General features: G+C 33.1%; 1 protein-coding gene across 33 annotated transcripts; it reads right to left on the bottom strand.

The window, feature by feature from the left end:
- Positions 1–1689: 1689 nt before the first annotated feature.
- LOC117335758 (WD repeat domain phosphoinositide-interacting protein 4-like) lies at positions 1690–22640 on the bottom strand. 33 transcript variants are annotated; one of them, XM_033896083.1, is made up of 15 exons: positions 22435–22640; positions 19804–19956; positions 18905–18979; positions 18322–18426; positions 17709–17808; positions 16089–16183; positions 15377–15450; positions 6860–6982; positions 6464–6549; positions 5985–6086; positions 5564–5682; positions 2732–4901; positions 2228–2655; positions 2159–2192; positions 1690–2118 (listed from the first exon to the last, which is right to left on the bottom strand). In XM_033896083.1, exons 2-12 carry the CDS (start codon positions 19847–19849, stop codon positions 4795–4797), a joined length of 1032 nt encoding a protein of 343 aa, XP_033751974.1. In that variant the 5' UTR covers positions 19850–19956; positions 22435–22640; the 3' UTR covers positions 1690–2118; positions 2159–2192; positions 2228–2655; positions 2732–4794. The 33 variants fall into 33 exon arrangements, with proteins under 33 accessions (XP_033751974.1, XP_033752052.1, XP_033751886.1 ...); XM_033896161.1 differs by having other exon boundaries at positions 1690–2192; positions 2262–2301; positions 2378–2655; XM_033895995.1 differs by having other exon boundaries at positions 2159–2655.
- Between the last annotated feature and the right edge of the window lie 162 nt (positions 22641–22802).

The raw sequence follows: 22802 nt of genomic DNA, 5'->3' as shown, positions 1-22802 counted from the left end.
ATTGTCAAGGGAGACATTAGGGGAAAAGAAAGTTGTCAAGAAAGAAGAGAAAAGATAAGATCCCAAATTTAGTCGCCTCTTACGATCATGCAATGGGGGCAGCAGGTACAATTCTTACTAGTCTATACACCCTACCTGCAGGGTTAACAAAGCTACATGTATTTATCTGACAAAGCTACATGTATTTATCTGACAAAGCTACATGTACATGTATTTATCTGATAAAGCTACATGTACATGTATTTATCTGACAAAGCTACATGTATTTATCTGACAAAGCTACATGTACATGTATTTATCTAACAAAGCTACATGTATTTATCTGACAAAGCTACATGTATTTGTCTGACAAAGCTACATGTACATGTATTTATCTGACAAAGCTACAAGCTGCATGTATTTATCTGACAAAGCTACAAGCTGCATGTATTTATCTGACAAAGCTACAAGCTGCATGTATTTATCTGACAAAGCTACATGTATTTATCTGACAAAGCTATATGTACATGTATTTATCTGACAAAGCTACATGTATTTATCTGACAAAGCTACATGTTTGGTTTGGTTTGGTCTGGTTTATTTTGTTTAACGTCCTATTAACAGCTAAGGTCATTTAAGGACGGCCTCCCGTGCATGCGACATGCATGTGTGTGGTGAGTGCGTATGTGTGTTTGAGTGCGTATGTGTGTTTTGGGAGGCTGCGGTATGTTCGTGTTAAGTCTCCTTATGATAGGCCGGAACTTTTGCCGATTTATAGTGCTACCTCACTGAAGCATACTGCCGAAGACACCCAGCAGCACACCCCACCCAGTCACATTATACTGACCACGGGCAAACCAGTCGTCCCACTCCAAATATGCTGAGCGCTAAGCGGGAGTAGCAACTACCATTTTTAAAGACTCTGGTATGTCTCGGCTAGGGGACAGAACCCAAAGCCTTCCTCACAGAGGCGAACGCTCAATTAAAGGCCAAAAGTGAGGCATTGTCAAGGGAGACATTAGGAAGAAGAAAGTTGTCAAGAAAGAAGAGAAAAGATAAGATCCCAAATTTAGTCGCCTCTTACGATCATGCAATGGGGGCAGCAGGTACAATTCTTACGCCCTACCTGCAGGGTTAACAAAGCTACATGTATTTATCTGACAAAGCTACATGTATTTGTCTGACAAAGCTACATGTACATGTATTTATCTGACAAAGCTACATGTACATGTATTTATCTGACAAAGCTACATGTATTTATCTGACAAAGCTACATGTACATGTATTTATCTGACAAAGCTACATGTATTTGTCTGACAAAGCTACATGTATTTATCTGACAAAGCTACATGTATTTGTCTGACAAAGCTACATGTATTTATCTGACAAAGCTACATGTATTTATCTTACAAAGCTACATGTATTTATCTGACAAAGCTACATGTATTTATCTGACAAAGCTACATGTATTTCACATGTTATTTAGACAGACACAGACATTAAAATACAATATATATGACAAACATATTTCAAATCTGAAAATGATGCAGTACCACTGTTTTCTAGATAGACCCAGATATTTACATTGGTAAGACAGACCATGTAACAATATCGGACATTGGTGTAGTACAGCTGTCAGACAGACCCTAAGTTGGATCATTCTGTTATATATTATTGTCTTGTGTATAACAATACTTCTTAAACACCTTGTTAGATTGATAAAATAATTTATTCAATACTGACAATGCATATGTTATGGTGAATAATTGAATTTAAATCACTGCCTCCACTAGGGATAGAATCAGGATCTCTGGCTTACTAGTCTAACACTCAACCGATCGAGTTAAAGAAGTTCTCTAGCTGAGCAGTACATTGTGGCTTATATTTACCAGGGTTATACACATTTAGCAGTAATGATTTAAATACAAAATACTGCTTTAAGCAGAGTTCACAGTATGTTGAAGCATCTACATTGTACATGTGTATCAAAATTCTATAGATAGGTTAAGGAACAGTCCGCATTAAAGGCTGAATCTCACAATGATTAAGAAACCCTCTTAGGTCAAGGCTAAAAGTTTACTATCACACTGACTCGGACTTGGACCAGGTCTTAAGGCTTACTCTCCCGATAACACAGACCTGGACCAGGACTGAAGGTAACTAACACATTGACACAGACCTGGACCAGGACTGAAGGTTACTATCACACAGACCTGGACCAGGACTGAAGGTTTACTATCACACTGACACAGGCCTGGACCAGGACTGAAGGTTACTATCACACAGACCTGGACCAGGACTGAAGGTTACTATCACACAGACCTGGACCAGGACTGAAGGTTTACTATCAGACAGACACAGACCTGGACCAGGACTGAAGGTTTACTATCAGACAGACACAGACCTGGACCAGGACTGGAGGTTACTATCACACTGACACAGACCTGGACCAGGACTGACAGTTACTATCACATACTGACCTGGACCAGGACTGGAGGTTACTATCACACAGACACAGACCTGGACCAGGACTGGGGGTTACTATCACACAGACACAGACCTGGACCAGGACTGGAGGTTACTATCACACAGACCTGGACCAGGACTGACAGTTACTATCACACTGACACAGACCTGGACCAGGACTGACAGTTACTATCACACACACACACAGACCTGGACCAGGACTGGAGGTTACTATCACACTGACACAGACCTGGACCAGGACTGAGAGTTACTATCACATACTGACCTGGACCAGGACTGGAGGTTACTATCACAAAGACACAGACCTGGACCAGGACTGGAGGTTACTATCACACAGACACAGACCTGGACCAGGACTGGAGGTTACTATCACAGAGACCTGGACCAGGACTGACAGTTACTATCACACTGACACAGACCTGGACCAGGACTGACAGTTAATATCACACACACACACAGACCTGGACCAGGACTGGAGGTTACTATCACATACTGACACAGACCTGGACCAGGACTGACAGTTACTATCACACACACAGACCTGGACCAGGACTGACAGTTACTATCACACTGACACAGACCTGGACCAGGACTGGAGGTTACTATCACACTGACACAGACCTGGACCAGGACTGGAGGTTACTATCACACTGACACAGACCTGGACCAGGACTGGAGGTTACTATCACACTGACACAGACCTGGACCAGGACTGGAGGCTACTATCACACTGACACAGACCTGGACCAGGACTGACAGTTACTATCACACAGACCTGGACCAGGACTGACAGTTACTATCACATTGACACAGACCTGGGTCAGGACCGCAGGTTACTATCACACAGACACAGACCTGGACCAGGACTGACAGTTACTATCACACTGACACAGACCTAGGTCAGGACCGCAGGTTACTATCACACAGACCTGGACCAGAACTGGAATTTACTAACACACCAATTCAGACCTGAGCCAGGAACTATGGTTTAATTTCAATTCATATGCCATTGGTGAGATCCTAACTTATAAACCAGCTGGCACAGTTTCATTATTTTTTCTTAATACATTGTATACGAAAATTCAGTAACAAAAGAATTTAAGAAAAGTTCCTTCACTACTTTTTTCCTTAGATCCTAAACATGATTTCCTGTGGAAAAAAATTAAGCTATTAAGGATTTTTTTGTCGTTTAGAAACATTGATGAAACTGCGTGAGGCTGAAGTCTATAGTTTCACGTTTGGTACAAGCGTACCATGATTAAACAAGCCCAGACCAGGGTCACAAGAGGATGCAATAAAAGTATACATCAAACATTTTTTGTTATGATAATGTTAATGAAATGTTATACATGCATTATATGTACCCCATAACAAACAACTTTTATTTTTCATTATCTTTTTAACAACACAATAATTAAAAAAAATCCATAAAAAGTTATTCATCACAAATTCACCAACATCCTAATATTCATCATTCCTTGTTCAGATAGTGTGTGCTAATACCAGTATATTTAACTCCATATTAATTCCTTGTGTGTTCAGCATGACAAATGACATTCCCCTTGTCCAATTGTCTGTTTTATTCAATGTCTTCCCCTATGCCTAGGTATACATTTTAAGTATCCCTAGCCTGTTACAGCTGTGAGTGTTTACAATATGATGAATGACATTCCCCATTGTCTGTTTTATTCCATGTCGTCCCCTAATATATGCCTAGGTATACATTTTAAGTATCCCTAGCCTGTTACAGCTGTGAGTGTTTACAATATGATGAATGCCATTCCCTGTGTCCTCGTGTCTGTTCTATTCCATGTCGTCTCCTATGTCTAGATAAACATTGTAAACCTCCTTGTTACAGCTGTGGTGTTTATAATATGACGAATGACATTCCCCATTGTCTGTTTTATTCCATATCGTCCCCTATGCCTCTGCAAACATCGTATGCCTCCCTGTTACAGCTGTGAGTGTTTACAATAAGATGAATGACATTCCCTGTGTCCATGTGTCTGTTCTATTCCATGTCGTCCCCTATGTCTAGGTAAACATCATATGCCTCCCTGTTACAGCTGTGAGTGTTTACAATAAGATGAATGACATTCCCTGTGTCCACGTGTCTGTTCTATTCCATGTCGTCCCCTATGTCTAGGTAAACATTGTATGCCTCCCTGTTACAGCTGTGAGTGTTTACAATATGATGAATGACATTCCCCATTGTCTGTTTTATTCCATGTCGTCCCCTATGCCTCTGCAAACATCGTATGCCTCCCTGTTACAGCTGTGAATGTTTACAATAAGATGAATGGCATTCCCTGTGTCCACGTGTCTGTTCTATTCCATGTCGTCCCCTATGTCCAGGTAAACATCGTATGCCTCCCTGTTACAGTTGCCATCAGTGGTGAATACATATTTATGGAAAGTGCCATCCACACATACGGCTGCAACAGACAGAAATAATAAACTAAGAAGAATAAAGCTATATGTAGGATTGGATTATCGCAATGAAATTAATCATGAATCTATGAAAGAATACCGCTCTGATACATATCTTTTCACTCGTGGTATTTCATGACATATCATACAGTTTATGATTAGATATTTGATTGGTTACAGACATCAAAAACTAACCAATCACTAGGCTGATCCAGTTTTGTCCTGTGAAAAGATTACAGATGAGTTACACTGTACACTTAAATTGATGTGAGGTAACTTTACTTTCATGCTAGCTACTGCACAAGTCTTTCTATCTTGTAGCAGAAATCAAATGTATTTGGAGTCACAGATATCAGACTAGCCAATATCATTTATAAGGTGGAGCACTGAATTTAGTCAAAACAAATACATTGAAAAGGTAAGTAAGAATGGAACCTTTGAAATCTTAAGATGGGATTTAATAGATAAATACATCTAAAATGGACAATTTGAAATTACAGAATTGTAGGTTTGCATTTTTCAAACAAATGCTATATATTTATCAAACAAATTTATCAAGTAATAATGGGGACATGTTGCAAGATGATTTTTTATCTTTTAAACGTATGAAGAAATCTGCAGGAGTATGTACTATGTATATATGTAATGAAGAAGTAACTAATTTTACCTATGACTGAATGTCCAGGTCCAAAAGCACAGGCACAGGCACACTCGGCAGCCACAGTGAAACTAGCCAGGCCCCATTGGGACTCCACATAAGTCCCAAGAAACCCCATTTGTTTGAAACTGTGGGATACAAATAAAACAGTAGTTTTTCAGGTGTCCAGTATCACACAGATTTTTTTTTCAGGAAGCAATGACAATGGCAAATATCTTAATCAGAGTTCACAGAAATATAAAACAATTATAAAGAGATGCATTACACTTTATTAATTGAAAAGTACATACCAATTAGTGTCCTAGAGAATAAGATACCTAGAATAGTATTATATAAATATCGGTTCTTGGTTCTTTTACTTTCCTCATTAAATTGCACTAGAAAGAAGGGCTCTCTTCACTGTATCTTTACTTTATAAATAAATACTCACGAGGATCTTTTATTCAGGTGAGTTTCTTTGACAGCAAAAATATGGACAGTCCCTTTGTCACTTGATGCACAAAGAAAAGCTGAATCATGGCTGAAGGAGATGCTACAAACAAACAAATATCATTTCTTAAATTTTATCATAAGACACACATTTCATCTTTACTGCTCTAAATATTTTTCAAATGAAAATGCCCAACGTGGATAGTATCTGCCCTATGTACCATGGTACATTAATTTACATGATGACGATTGGACAACAAAAATGTCTGTTCTTTAGTAGAATACATGTAGTAATACGATGACCCCATGAACCAAATATTTTTTCACTTGTTTGGGATTGGGCCTATTTATCATATTTAAAAAAAAAAGTTTGGTAAATTGGGATTGGAATCTTTAAGAATAAATTGTTAAAAGGAAATAGTTTTAATTGGAAATGGGACCCATTGTTGGCCCGAAAAACCAAAAACCTGACTACCTTACCAGTATAACATGGCAGTATCCGCTCCTCTTCTCAGCTCCACCACCTGTTTTTTGGTCACGAGATCAAACACTCGTATCAGTGTTCCCTGAAACAAGATGTCTAGGTAACTCTCCGTGGACACATAAAGCTTGGTTACCGGGTATATGCAAATGATTAGATACAATATATATGATTTTATAAACAACAGGTAAACTCACGTCTGGGGAACAAGATAGGAGTTTGGATAATTGAAAGTTTAGAAATATGATGGTGATTGGAACTGTATATCATGTTTTGCTGAATTCAATGATTTACAAGGCATGTACACTTACCTCACGTCATACATCAAGTAATATAAAAAATAACGTAATACTATTGTTGCCCCCACTGACTTTATAGATATAGGTAAGCGTTACCTTTTTGGAGGCCGTCGCCATGAGTGTACCATTCTGATTGAGTGCGAGACAAGCAAGGTCATTCTGGTGGGCATTGATGGTTATAGGTGAGGAGGACTGGCCAGGCTGGGTTGTCTCTAGGTCCTAGGTAACAATAAAGGAAACATAAGTCAAGTACACTGTGCAACAACATCAAGTTAACCTACCTGGTTATGCATATAGGATTCATGTTACCATGTAAATATAGGGTTTATGTTACCATGTATATATATAGGATTCATTTTACCATGTAAATATAGGATTCATGTTACCATGTATATATAGGATTCATGTTACCATGTAAATATAGGATTCATGTCACCATGTACACATATAGGATTCATGTTACCATGTACACACATATAGGATTCATGTCACCATGTACACACATATAGAATTCATGTTACCATGTATATATAGGATTCATGTTACCATGTATATATAGGATTCATGTTACCATGTATATATATAGGATTCATGTTACCATGTACATGTATATATATAGGATTCATGTTACCATACATGTATATATATAGGATTCATGTTACCATGTATATATATAGGATTCATGTTACCATGTATATATAGGATTCATGTTACCATGTACACATATAGGATTCATGTTACCATGTATATATAGGATTCATGTTACCATATAAATATAGGATTCATGTTACCATGTATGTATATATGATTCATGTTACCATGTAAATATAGGATTCATGTTACCATGTATATATAGGATTCATGTTACCATGTATATATAGGATTCATGTTACCATGTATATATATAGGATTCATGTTACCATGTATATATAGGATTCATGTTACCATGTATATATATAGGATTCATGTTACCATGTATATATATAGGATTCATGTTACCATGTATATATAGGATTCATGTTACCATATATATATATAGGATTCATGTTACCATGTATATATATAGGATTTATGTTACCATGTATATATAGGATTCATGTTACCATGTATATATAGGATTCATGTTACCATATAAATATAGGATTCATGTTACCATGTAAATATAGGATTCATGTTACCATGTATATATAGGATTCATGTTACCATGTACACATATAGGATTCATGTAAGCATGTATATATAGGATTCATGTTACCATGTAAATATAGGATTCATGTTACCATGTATATATAGGATTCATGTTACCATGTATATATATAGGATTCATGTTACCATGTATATATATAGGATTCATGTTACCATGTATATATATAGGATTCATGTTACCATGTAAATATAGGATTCATGTTACCATGTATATATAGGATTCATGTTACCATACATGTATATATAGGATTCATGTTACCATACATGTACATGTATATATAGGATTCATGTTACCATGTAAATATAGGATTCATGTTACCATGTATATATAGGATTCATGTTACCATGTAAATATAGGATTCATGTTACCATGTATATATATGATTCATGTTACCATGTATATATAGGATTAATGTTACCATATAAATATAGGATTCATGTTACCATGTATATATAGGATTCATGTTACCATGTATATATAGGATTCATGTTACCATGTATATATATAGGATTCATGTTACCATGTATATATATAGGGTCCATGTTACCATGTATATATATAGGATTCATGTTACCATGTATATATAGGATTCATGTTACCATGTATATATAGGATTCATGTTACCATGTATATATATAGGATTCATGTTTCCATGTATATATATAGGATTCATGTTACCATGTATATATAGGATTCATGTTACCATACATGTATATATAGGATTCATGTTACCATGTATATATAGGATTCATGTTACCATGTAAATATAGGATTCATGTTACCATGTATATATATAGGATTCATGTTACCATGTATATATAGGATTCATGTTACCATGTATATATAGGATTCATGTTACCATGTATATATAGGATTCATGTTACCATGTATATATATAGGATTCATATTACCATGTATATATAGGATTCATGTTACCATGTATATATATAGGATTCATGTTACCATGTATATATATAGGATTCATGTTACCATGTATATATAGGATTCATGTTACCATGTAAATATAGGATTCATGTTACCATACATGTATATATAGGATTCATGTTACCATGTATATATAGGATTCATGTTACCATGTATATATAGGATTCATGTTACCATGTATATATAGGATTAATGTTACCATGTATATATATAGGATTCATGTTACCATGCATATATATGATTCATGTTACCATGTATATATAGGATTCATGTTACCATGTATATATAGGATTCATGTTACCATGTATATATAGGATTCATGTTACCATGTATATATATAGGATTCATGTTTCCATATAAATATAGGATTCATGTTACCATATATATATAGGATTCATGTTACCATGTAAATATAGGATTCATGTTACCATGTAAATATAGGATTCATGTTACCATGTATATATAGGATTCATGTTACCATGTATATATAGGATTCATGTAACCATGTATATATAGGATTTATGTTACCATACATGTATATATAGGATTCATGTTACCATGTATATATAGAATTTATGTTACCATACATGTATATATAGGATTCATGTTACCATGTATATATAGGATTCATGTTACCATGTACATATGTATATATAGGATTCATGTTACCATGTATATATAGGATTCATGTTACCATGTATATATATAGGATTCATGTGCCATATACACATATAGGATTCATGTTACCATGTAAATATAGGATTCATGTTTCCATATAAATATAGGATTCATGTTACCATGTATATATAGGATTCATGTTACCATGTATATATAGGATTCATGTTACCATGTAAATATAGGATTCATGTTACCATGTATATATAGGATTCATGTTACCATACATGTATATATAGGATTCATGTTACCATACATGTACATGTATATATAGGATTCATGTTACCATGTAAATATAGGATTCATGTTACCATGTATATATAGGATTCATGTTACCATGTAAATATAGGATTCATGTTACCATGTATATATAGGATTCATGTTACCATGTATATATATGATTCATGTTACCATATAAATATAGGATTCATGTTACCATGTATATATAGGATTCATGTTACCATGTATATATAGGATTCATGTTACCATGTATATATATAGGATTCATGTTACCATGTATATATATAGGATTCATGTTACCATGTATATATATAGGATTCATGTTACCATGTATATATAGGATTCATGTTACCATGTATATATAGGATTCATGTTACCATGTATATATATAGGATTCATGTTACCATGTATATATAGGATTCATGTTACCATGTATATATAGGATTCATGTTACCATGTATATATATAGGATTCATGTTACCATGTATATATAGGATTCATGTTACCATGTGTATATAGGATTCATGTTACCATACATGTATATATAGGATTCATGTTACCATGTATATATATAGGATTCATGTTACCATGTATATATAGGATTCATGTTACCATGTATATATATAGGATTCATATTACCATATAAATATAGGATCCATGTCACCATATACACATATAGGATTCATGTTACCATGTATATATATAGGATTCATGTTACCATGTATATATAGGATTAATGTTACCATGTATATATATAGGATTCATGTTACCATGTATATATAGGATTCATGTTACCATGTAAATATATAGGATTCATGTTACCATGTATATATATAGGATTCATGTTACCATGTATATATAGGATTCATGTTACCATGTATATATAGGATTCATGTTACCATGTATATATAGGATTCATGTTACCATGTAAATATAGGATTCATGTTACCATGTATATATAGGATTCATGTTACCATGTATATATATGATTCATGTTACCATATAAATATAGGATTCATGTTACCATGTATATATAGGATTCATGTTACCATGTATATATAGGATTCATGTTACCATGTATATATATAGGATTCATGTTACCATGTATATATAGGATTCATGTTACCATGTATATATATAGGATTCATGTTACCATGTATATATAGGATTCATGTTACCATGTATATATAGGATTCATGTTACCATGTATATATATAGGATTCATGTTACCATGTATATATAGGATTCATGTTACCATGTATATATAGGATTCATGTTACCATGTATATATATAGGATTCATGTTACCATGTATATATAGGATTCATGTTACCATGTGTATATAGGATTCATGTTACCATACATGTATATATAGGATTCATGTTACCATGTATATATATAGGATTCATGTTACCATGTATATATAGGATTCATGTTACCATGTATATATATAGGATTCATATTACCATATAAATATAGGATCCATGTCACCATATACACATATAGGATTCATGTTACCATGTATATATATAGGATTCATGTTACCATGTATATATAGGATTAATGTTACCATGTATATATATAGGATTCATGTTACCATGTATATATAGGATTCATGTTACCATGTAAATATATAGGATTCATGTTACCATGTATATATATAGGATTCATGTTACCATGTATATATATAGGATTCATGTTACCATGTATATATAGGATTAATGTTACCATGTATATATATAGGATTCATGTTACCATGTATATATAGGATTCATGTTACCATGTAAATATATAGGATTCATGTTACCATGTATATATATAGGATTCATGTTACCATGTACATATATAGGATTCATGTTACCATGTGTATATAGGATTCATGTTACCATGTATATATATAGGATTCATGTTACCATGTATATATATAGGATTCATGTTACCATGTAAATATATAGGATTCATGTTACCATGTAAATATAGGATTCATGTTACCATGTATATATAGGATTCATGTTACCATGTATATATATAGGATTCATGTTACCATGTATATATAGGATTCATGTTACCATGTACACATATAGGATTCATGTTACCATGTATATATAGGATTCATGTTACCATGTATATATAGGATTCATGTTACCATGTATATATAGGATTAATGTTACCATGTATATATATAGGATTCATGTTACCATGCATATATATGATTCATGTTACCATGTATATATAGGATTCATGTTACCATGTATATATAGGATTCATGTTACCATGTATATATAGGATTCATGTTACCATGTATATATATAGGATTCATGTTTCCATATAAATATAGGATTCATGTTACCATATATATATAGGATTCATGTTACCATGTAAATATAGGATTCATGTTACCATGTAAATATAGGATTCATGTTACCATGTATATATAGGATTCATGTTACCATGTATATATAGGATTCATGTAACCATGTATATATAGGATTTATGTTACCATACATGTATATATAGGATTCATGTTACCATGTATATATAGAATTTATGTTACCATACATGTATATAGGATTCATGTTACCATGTATATATAGGATTCATGTTACCATGTACATATGTATATATAGGATTCATGTTACCATGTATATATAGGATTCATGTTACCATGTATATATAGGATTCATGTGCCATATACACATATAGGATTCATGTTACCATGTAAATATAGGATTCATGTTACCATGTATATATAGGATTCATGTTACCATGTATATATAGGATTCATGTTACCATGTATATATAGGATTCATGTTACCATGTAAATATAGGATTCATGTTACCATGTATATATAGGATTCATGTTACCATACATGTATATATAGGATTCATGTTACCATACATGTACATGTATATATAGGATTCATGTTACCATGTAAATATAGGATTCATGTTACCATGTATATATAGGATTCATGTTACCATGTAAATATAGGATTCATGTTACCATGTATATATAGGATTCATGTTACCATGTATATATATGATTCATGTTACCATATAAATATAGGATTCATGTTACCATGTATATATAGGATTCATGTTACCATGTATATATAGGATTCATGTTACCATGTATATATATAGGATTCATGTTACCATGTATATATATAGGATTCATGTTACCATGTATATATAGGATTCATGTTACCATGTATATATAGGATTCATGTTACCATGTATATATAGGATTCATGTTACCATGTATATATATAGGATTCATGTTACCATGTATATATAGGATTCATGTTACCATGTATATATAGGATTCATGTTACCATGTATATATATAGGATTCATGTTACCATGTATATATAGGATTCATGTTACCATGTGTATATAGGATTCATGTTACCATACATGTATATATAGGATTCATGTTACCATGTATATATATAGGATTCATGTTACCATGTATATATAGGATTCATGTTACCATGTATATATATAGGATTCATATTACCATATAAATATAGGATCCATGTCACCATATACACATATAGGATTCATGTTACCATGTATATATATAGGATTCATGTTACCATGTATATATAGGATTAATGTTACCATGTATATATATAGGATTCATGTTACCATGTATATATAGGATTCATGTTACCATGTAAATATATAGGATTCATGTTACCATGTATATATATAGGATTCATGTTACCATGTATATATATAGGATTCATGTTACCATGTATATATAGGATTAATGTTACCATGTATATATATAGGATTCATGTTACCATGTATATATAGGATTCATGTTACCATGTAAATATATAGGATTCATGTTACCATGTATATATATAGGATTCATGTTACCATGTACATATATAGGATTCATGTTACCATGTGTATATAGGATTCATGTTACCATGTATATATATAGGATTCATGTTACCATGTATATATAGGATTCATGTTACCATGTAAATATATAGGATTCATGTTACCATGTAAATATAGGATTCATGTTACCATGTATATATAGGATTCATGTTACCATGTATATATATAGGATTCATGTTACCATGTATATATAGGATTCATGTTACCATGTACACATATAGGATTCATGTTACCATGTATATATAGGATTCATGTTACCATGTATATATAGGATTCATGTTACCATGTATATATAGGATTCATGTTACCATGTATATATAGGATTCATGTTACCATGAATATATATAGGATTCATGTTACCATGTATATATATAGGATTCATGTTACCATACATGTATATATAGGATTCATGTTACCATGTATATATATAGGATTCATGTTACCATATAAATATAGGATTCATGTTACCATACATGTATATATAGGATTCATGTTACCATGTATATATAGTATTCATGTTACCATGTATATATATAGGATTCATGTTACCATGTATATATATAGGATTCATGTCACCATGTATATATAGGATTCATGTTACCATGTATATATAGGATTCATGTTACCATGTATATATAGGATTCATGTTACCATGTATATATATAGGATTCATGTTACCATGTAAATATAGGATTCATGTTACCATGTATATATAGGATTCATGTTACCATGTATATATAGGATTCATGTTACCATGTATATATATAGGATTCATGTTACCATGTATATATATAGGATTCATGTTACCGTGTAAATATATAGGATTCATGTTACCATGTAAATATATAGGATTCATGTTACCATGTATATATAGGATTCATGTTACCATATAAATATAGGATTCATGTTACCATGTATATATAGGATTCATGTTACCATGTACACACATAGGATTCATGTTACCATGTATATATATAGAATTCATGTTCCCATGTACATTCAGGCGTTACTGAGCATAACCTGTATTATAGCATTACTTCAGGTACAAATAAAATTTGATCAATGGTACCGACAAATTAAACTTATCCAGAAACATGGATATTGACAGTGTATTTTTGTATTGCATGGCATCAATCTCCTGATTGGTCTCCAAACTGTTGTTTGATACCAAATTAAGAGAAGCAGAGACGCACATTCTTCACTTGGCCTTACCTGTATATCTATCAATATTACAGATCTTGTGACATAACAATTTCCATGTCCCGTGCATGTTCGGTTTATAGAGGTTCCACTGTATATCTATCAATATTACAGATCTTGTGACATAACCATTATCCATCATGGGACTTTGGTGAGGTCAATATGGTATTATACTAAAAAGGTAAACTCTTATATTGACTGAGGGAGAAGCATGAGAGTTAAACTTGAGTTAAACTTGTTCCTTTGAATCACAGGGACTTGATACAAATTCCCAACCCCAGGGCCATACATGTATGATGTATTTGGACCATGAGTCAGGAATCTATGTCGTCAAGTTCCTGTGACTTTAACCAAAACTTGGTGTTTTAATACTGGTTAATTTCATTTTTCATGTTTAAAACTATATGAAGAATGGATGTAGCATATACATACCACAATTTGAACACTTCCACACTTGTGTCCAGGAAACACCAGTGTCTGTCCAAACCCACTGACCTCACACAGACCTGGTCAGAGACACATACAATTTATAGCATTACAATAATATATTTCACTAAAAAAAGTCTGGCATTATCTATGGAATATTAAATTTACTATTAACTGAGTGATACATAATGTATGTGGATATGCATGTACCCATAAAACCTCTAGGATTATCTACAGTATATATATTATGTTATGTATTTCACCATGATTAAACCTTCAGGATTATCTGCAGTCCTTAAATGACCCTGGCTGTTAATGGGACGTTTAACAAAAACAAACTAAACAAACCAAATTATCTGCAGTATATTATACAAAATGTACATAAAATTGAGGGACATTTTATGTATTTCACCATAAAACCTCTAGGATTGTCTACGGTACAATATACCTATAAATTGAGGGACATTTATGTATTTCACCATAGAACCTCGAGGATTGTCTACGGTACAATATACCTATAAATTGAGGGTCATTTATGTATTTCACCATAGAACCTCGAGGATTGTCTACGGTACAATATACCTATAAATTGAGTGATATGTTACGTATTTCACCATTATGATAAAACATATAGGATAATCTTCAGTTTATTCATTTATTAGAAGTATACTATAAATTAAATTGCATGACTTGCATGCATATGTGGCTGATGACATACCTTTGGGATTATCCCTAGTGCCGAATGTAAACAGCTTCTGAGGTTTATTTGGAAAACTGAACACATGGACCTGGTTTCTTAACACAACAATCAACCTGTCAAGAAAAAGCCATAATGATTCTTACTACTATTGTAGATTTCTAAAAGCTAGATCGCCATTATATATTTGTAAGGTTACACACTTAAACACCAACATATATATACACCTTAATCAAAGTATGACAATTTAACTACACTGCTAGACTGTAAATTCACATGATTACATAATACATGTATTGGTTAATATTACATGACATTAATTTTATACGTCATGACATAGCATATTAAATCTTACACTGTACACATATTTTGCCATCAATTTCATATACTTTTATAATATGAATCTAACATGCTAATTTAAAAAAGTACTACTTTTCACAACTATACACACTACAAGCTACTTTTAACAGCAATCATATCTACATTATATTAAAACACTAATTTTACACACTACGATGTTCATAATTTCATACACCGCTATAACACTCAATTTACACAGCAGGTCACTAAATCCTAACACTAAATGCTGACATTAAATCCTAACACTAAATCCTGATACTAAATAATGTCACTAAATCCTAACACTAAATACTGTCACTAAATCCTAACACAAAATGCTGACATCCTAACACTAAATACTGTCACTAAATCCTAACACTAAATACTGTCACTAAATCCTAACACTAAATGCTGACACTAAATCCCAACACTAAATCCTAACACTAAATCCTAACACATATTCCTAACACTAAATACTGTTACTAAATCCTAATACTAAATGCTGACATTAAATCCTAATACAAAATGCTGACATTAAATCCTAACACTAAATACTGTCACTAAATCCTAACACTAAATGCTGACATTAAATCCTAACACTAAATACTGTCACTAAATCCTAACACTAAATACTGTCACTAAATCCTAACACTAAATGCTGACATTAAATCCTAACACTAAATACTGTCACTAAATCCTAACACTAAATACTGTCACTAAATCCTAATACTAAATGCTGACATTAAATCCTAACACTAAATACTGTCACTAAATCCTGTCACTAAATCCTAACACTAAATGCTGACATTAAATCCTAACACTAAATACTGTCACTAAATCCTAACACTAAATACTGTCACTAAATCCTAATACTAAATGCTGACATTAAATCCTAATACTAAATGCTGACATTAAATCCTAACACTAAATGCTGACATTAAATCCTAATACTAAATGCTGACATTAAATCCTAATACTAAATGCTGACATTAAATCGTAACATGTAATCCTAACACTAAATACTGACATTAAATCCTTGCATTAAATGCTGACATTAAATGATGACACTAACACATCACTGTCATCAACTTTACACACTATGCCACTTACAGTACAGACCTTCACACTGTAACTACACATGATGACATACTCAGTAATGTAACAGCCTATCACACTATCATTAAAACAGTACTTTACACACAAGCTATGATATAAATGTCTTTCTAGTGATAACTAATAGAGGATTACCAATGAATGAACACAGTTAAGAACACAGTAAATCCCTCGTAATGACAAACATACCTTTCTCTTTTCATTTTAACAGCCACTACAGGTTGGGCAAAAGTAATTTCCATGACGACCTTCTTGGCAAGTTCTTTCTGAGAGTCATCCCAAATAAGCACTGTAAAACAGTAGGTAAAAAAATCACTTATAACAAAACAGAACTTGGTTAAAAAAACATCTCAGATTCTTTCTTATTCTTTTATTTAACTGAAACACCAATGTATATTCAACTAGTATGCAAACTCCTTTCAACTATTTTTGACTGGTACATTAAGAGAATCCTGAAAAGGTAGTTATCTGGAAAAATTGCAAGTGGTTCACAAGGCAAGTGATTACAAACATTTCCTCCTCTAACAGGGTATAGGAGCACAGGGATCTGGATGCCCATTAGAACTTCAGAACTGAAGAAATCTTGCCAAAGTAATCAGGCCATTGGACACTTACACGTTACGATACAATCTCCTCAAATGAGACTTATCAACTGTGTATACCCCGTCCTTATCAAAGCTGACAATCATTATCATATTTTACCACTAAAATTGAAATTAACAGTGACGGCTGAATAACAGAAAAATATCAATTCGCTGTCCTAGATTCATGTAATGCTGTGTTAGCATTAAAATTGTTATACCTGCTTTTTCATCAAAGCGTGGAAAGCTGCCACCTCCAACAACAGCTAATAGGTTGGTACGGAACAACATCTCGGCACAGGCCAGGCTTCCCACAGTGTCATGATCTGTATCAAACAACGTGGAAGTTTATTCTGATTTTATAAAAAGTTAGTCTTCAGGGCATAAATATAATATGATTACAAGATTTATACAAAGAAGAGGGAATCAACATCTTACATTATTTGGTTGCACGCTATTTAATTGGTAAGAGGAGGGTATTAAAACATATCTAATTGGTAAGAGGTGGATATCTATACATTGAAAGGATGATTTTCAAAACAATTTAAGCAACATGCCATGGAACTACATGAATTTCTCTTTAACTATGGGAGACTTGGTCAACCTGATATGGTCTTCTTACCACACTGGGAAAGAACCTCAGGCTCCGATCAGGTGTAAGAAATGCTAGAGAGATTTCAAATTCAGTAGCTTCTTTTGCTATATAATATACTGTTTTAACCTTCATACAAACCCTGGATATTTATATTATAAGTATATAACAATCTTTTAATATTAAACATCAATTATTTTCATCATACTCACTGAGAAAAAGCTTCTGTGTCAAAGGCTCAACATTGTAAATACGAAGACCTGAATCTGTTGCACAGACAAAACATCCTGAAATAAAACCAATGTGATCAGTATGTATATAACTAACCCGGTGACAATAATTTCACAACACATTCATACATTTGTGCTGCAATATCAAGCTACAAGTTTGTAAATCTGTATGTATTCATATGCAAGAAGCTTCAGTTTGTTGCTTTGTTTTGTTCTACATGGTTAACATATATATGTATCATTATTCTAACTAAATTGATCACAATTTACATGAGCATTTGTCAGATGATTGATGTTTATTTGATGTTTGGATTATAATTATCACCCCATGAACAGAAATGGGTCATTTGGAGGATTGGTCTTCTTGTAGTAGTGTGTGGCTACCTCATGCCAATGAACAACATGTGGGAGACCTGTCACATGCAACCCTGTGAAATGTCTTGCCCATTGACACAACCACGACAGCACATGTACAGACAAGTCCATTTCTAAGCTTCCTGATCATGAGAGGCTGAGAAACACAACTCGCCAAAGGTAGGGAATGTCAAACTGCATGCACCTCTGATCTTCACCTAAGGTTATATGTTGGCAAACACTCTAACCGACTAATCAGAAGAGTACATCTTTTTCTTTTATGGAAGAGAGTAAATATAAATGGGCCACACCTGGCTTCAAACAATGAACCTCTGAATTCTAAACAATTACCTATACCAGGTAATAATGTATTAGTGACTTTAAAATGCTTTAAATTAACAAGTACGTGCATCTATAATTATAGGACAATGTCAGAATCATTTACAGAAATGAGCGAAATTATACAAGGTTAGATGTACCTAATCTGAAATTGATACAAACCTTTATTACTAGATTAGTATTCTTACCGTGGTCTTGATTGAAGCTAATGGAGAAGATTCCCTTTGATGACATTGTAATGGTTGATGTTACAGTGGACCGTTCTGTTGTATTTCTACATTGCTATGTTGTCATCAGTGATCACATGAAAAGATTAGTTTGATGCAGCAATACTCACAATACTGGAAAATATAATATAATACATTTAAAATATATCTAATTCAAGACTTTTTCTGAGGGCTTTTGGGGGCCGATAATGGGCCCCTCTGCCAATCAAATTTACTTTATATTTACTTCATATTTAAGCCAAATTCCCAAAATTTGTAGTTTACTCCTTAAAATTTCCTTCCCAATCCATAAATTTTCTTCAAAAAATAAAGCAAAAAAGGTCCCATCCCGAATCAGTTAGAAAAAGCCCTGTATGCTTCCCTATATAATCATTTGGTTTGTTTCGTTTAATGTCCTATTAACAGCCAGGGTCACTATATAATCAACACAAATAACGAAAGGAACAAACAACAGTACAAACTTTTAATCAAGTAGAATGTAATTCATCATACAATAATATCACATTTTGACAAAATGTTGTTTCTATGTATATCAGATGCCAGTTAAGTTTAGCATTGAACTGCTGCTATCAGCTTGCATTCATTTCTGGTATATGCAACTACACAAAGGCAAATTCTAGGAAGCCTGTTAGTGTTTCAAGTTGAACTATTTTTGTCAGAATTGCAATTATTACTGTAATTATTACTTATCTAAGTTCAACGCTTTAATTAAACTTTTAAAACATCTTTGAAATATTATTATAGCATCAAATGATCTTTAATCTCTGTTAACAGGATATTTAACAGCTAGATATCTTCATTGAAAGAACATTTGGTCACTGGTCAGCTAAGAAGGCGACAGCTGGTTGAGATTTTTTGGCTTCCTTATTTATTTATGTATATTGATGATTTAAAATCACATAAAGCCTGGGTGTTGTTTACTGAATGATATGAAACCTGCTCATGTATTTGATATACATTTATGATTTTCACAGGAGGAACTATTACATAAGTTCAGATATAAACAGATAATGTTTTTTTTCTAAAGTTTTTCCAGAAGTTTCACTAGTAGCCATGATTTACATGTTGTTATAAGCCTGTTTGAATTAGTGTGTGCTCCCTTCTCAGTCTGATGTAATCCAAGATAGGCGTTGTCTTGTACCTTATATGGTTGTTGAGGGGAAAATAACTGATACTTTCTTGTGCATATATATACACATGACCATTTGTAGCATTTCTTGGCATTACAGGTCATTCCAAAATGTGGTCCATTTTTCAAAGTTTGCTAGGTCTTTTCTGTTTTGCTGACTGAATATGCAGTTATCAGCAATAAGGTGGAACTTTAGATGTAATTAATCATGGCTATTGCAGAGGAACGTGATCAGGTGGCCTGGCCTGTGCACTGGCCAGCATAGGCGACTCCAGAGTCCACTTTCACTTCCTAGGATATTACTACTGCAACAAATATCCTCACAGTTCCTTTTGACAGCTAGTTGGTAAGCCATTGCATTGGTGCACGTGCATATTGTTTTGATAGCCTTTGAGAGGTCTAAGATAGCAATGTTGACCTGGTTTCCTTCATTCAGTGTGTTTAATAGCAGAGTTTCCTTTTTGAAGCCATGGTTTCATGATGTTAGGATGCTGTTTTTTGTCTTACTCTCTCAACATTTTAGGATGTTTTTGCATATGATAATCATGAGTTTTTTTGGTTTGCTAGATAGTTATATATATGTTTTTTCGGCTTGAATGTTTGTCGCCTTCTTTTACAGATGCTTGTAATTTTTGTGTTTTGCCTGCAGTCTTTTGATAGTTAGCCTGTGTCTTTACAGGTAGTTGGAAGATGATTTTGAGACATCAGTCTTGGTTCTTGATGGTTTGTGCACTCTTTCAGTATCTTATTTGGTTTATTATCCAGTCCTGATGCTGTTTGTATTCATTGTGTTAGATAGGTTCCCTAACTCGATGAATTGAGTCATCTTATTCTAGCATTAGCAAATTACATATCTAGTGTACATGTTTTAAGATAGATAAAGGTACAAATAAGATGCTTTGGGTCTATGTGTTACACTAATCATATAATATACTTATCTACAAACATTAAAGTCATAAAACAAAATTTATCATGGAGGGTGTTTTATAACTGTTTGGTGAATCAGACGGGTCTGAGTAACAGGTCAAATTTTAGGTAGGTTATTTAATTAAATCTACCTCTGTTATTATAATTAGTGTGTGTTTATATTACTATAAGGATATATTCATATGATAATCACAGACTGATCAAAGTATTTTATTATATATATATATATATATAATATCTTAATCAAATTTTAAAGAATGATATTTCAAAAAAACAAAAACGAAAAAAAAAAATTCTAGATTTGTTTTGTTGTGTGATTCATGTTTTCAATGTGTTTACTTTATCTTTACCATTTCCATCTGAGTTTCCTCTGGCCTCGACACCATGTCTGGTGTCGGCGCTACTCCAACAATGTTAGGTTAGAGGATAACACGGCGAGAAACTTGGCGTCAGAACAAAATAAATAGCCAGATATACGAGTCACTTTTAGCTAGCTAGCTGAATAATATTCCTTGGAGCCGTGAATTAATACTTACCAATGATATCAGCTGTTTCGTCTAGATCATCAGTGACTAACTTTAGACATAACTGGTTCGATAAAATAAAGCGTATACAAATACACCTTATTAACGGATATACTATTCAAATTCCATTCGACTGTTAGCTGGATAATGCGAATAATAGAAATGTTATTGCGTGTGACTTAATGAAAAGTCCATCCAAAACAAAACACAGTCGTCCAGATGCTTGACAATTCGTCACAGAATAAACACGGAAATGATTCAGATGAAGAAATACATTTTGCGAAATTATTCAAAATTAAAATATACAAAACGCAAATACAGAAATCCATGAATTCTGGATGTTTTGTTCCATCTTAAACACTAAAATGTGACTCTAATTT

Source organism: Pecten maximus, chromosome 1 (assembly GCF_902652985.1).
Source record: "Pecten maximus chromosome 1, xPecMax1.1, whole genome shotgun sequence".
Lineage (NCBI taxonomy): Eukaryota > Metazoa > Mollusca > Bivalvia > Pectinida > Pectinidae > Pecten > Pecten maximus.
The sequence above is the reverse complement of the archived record's forward strand: the minus strand, read 5'-3'. Positions and strand labels throughout refer to the sequence as shown.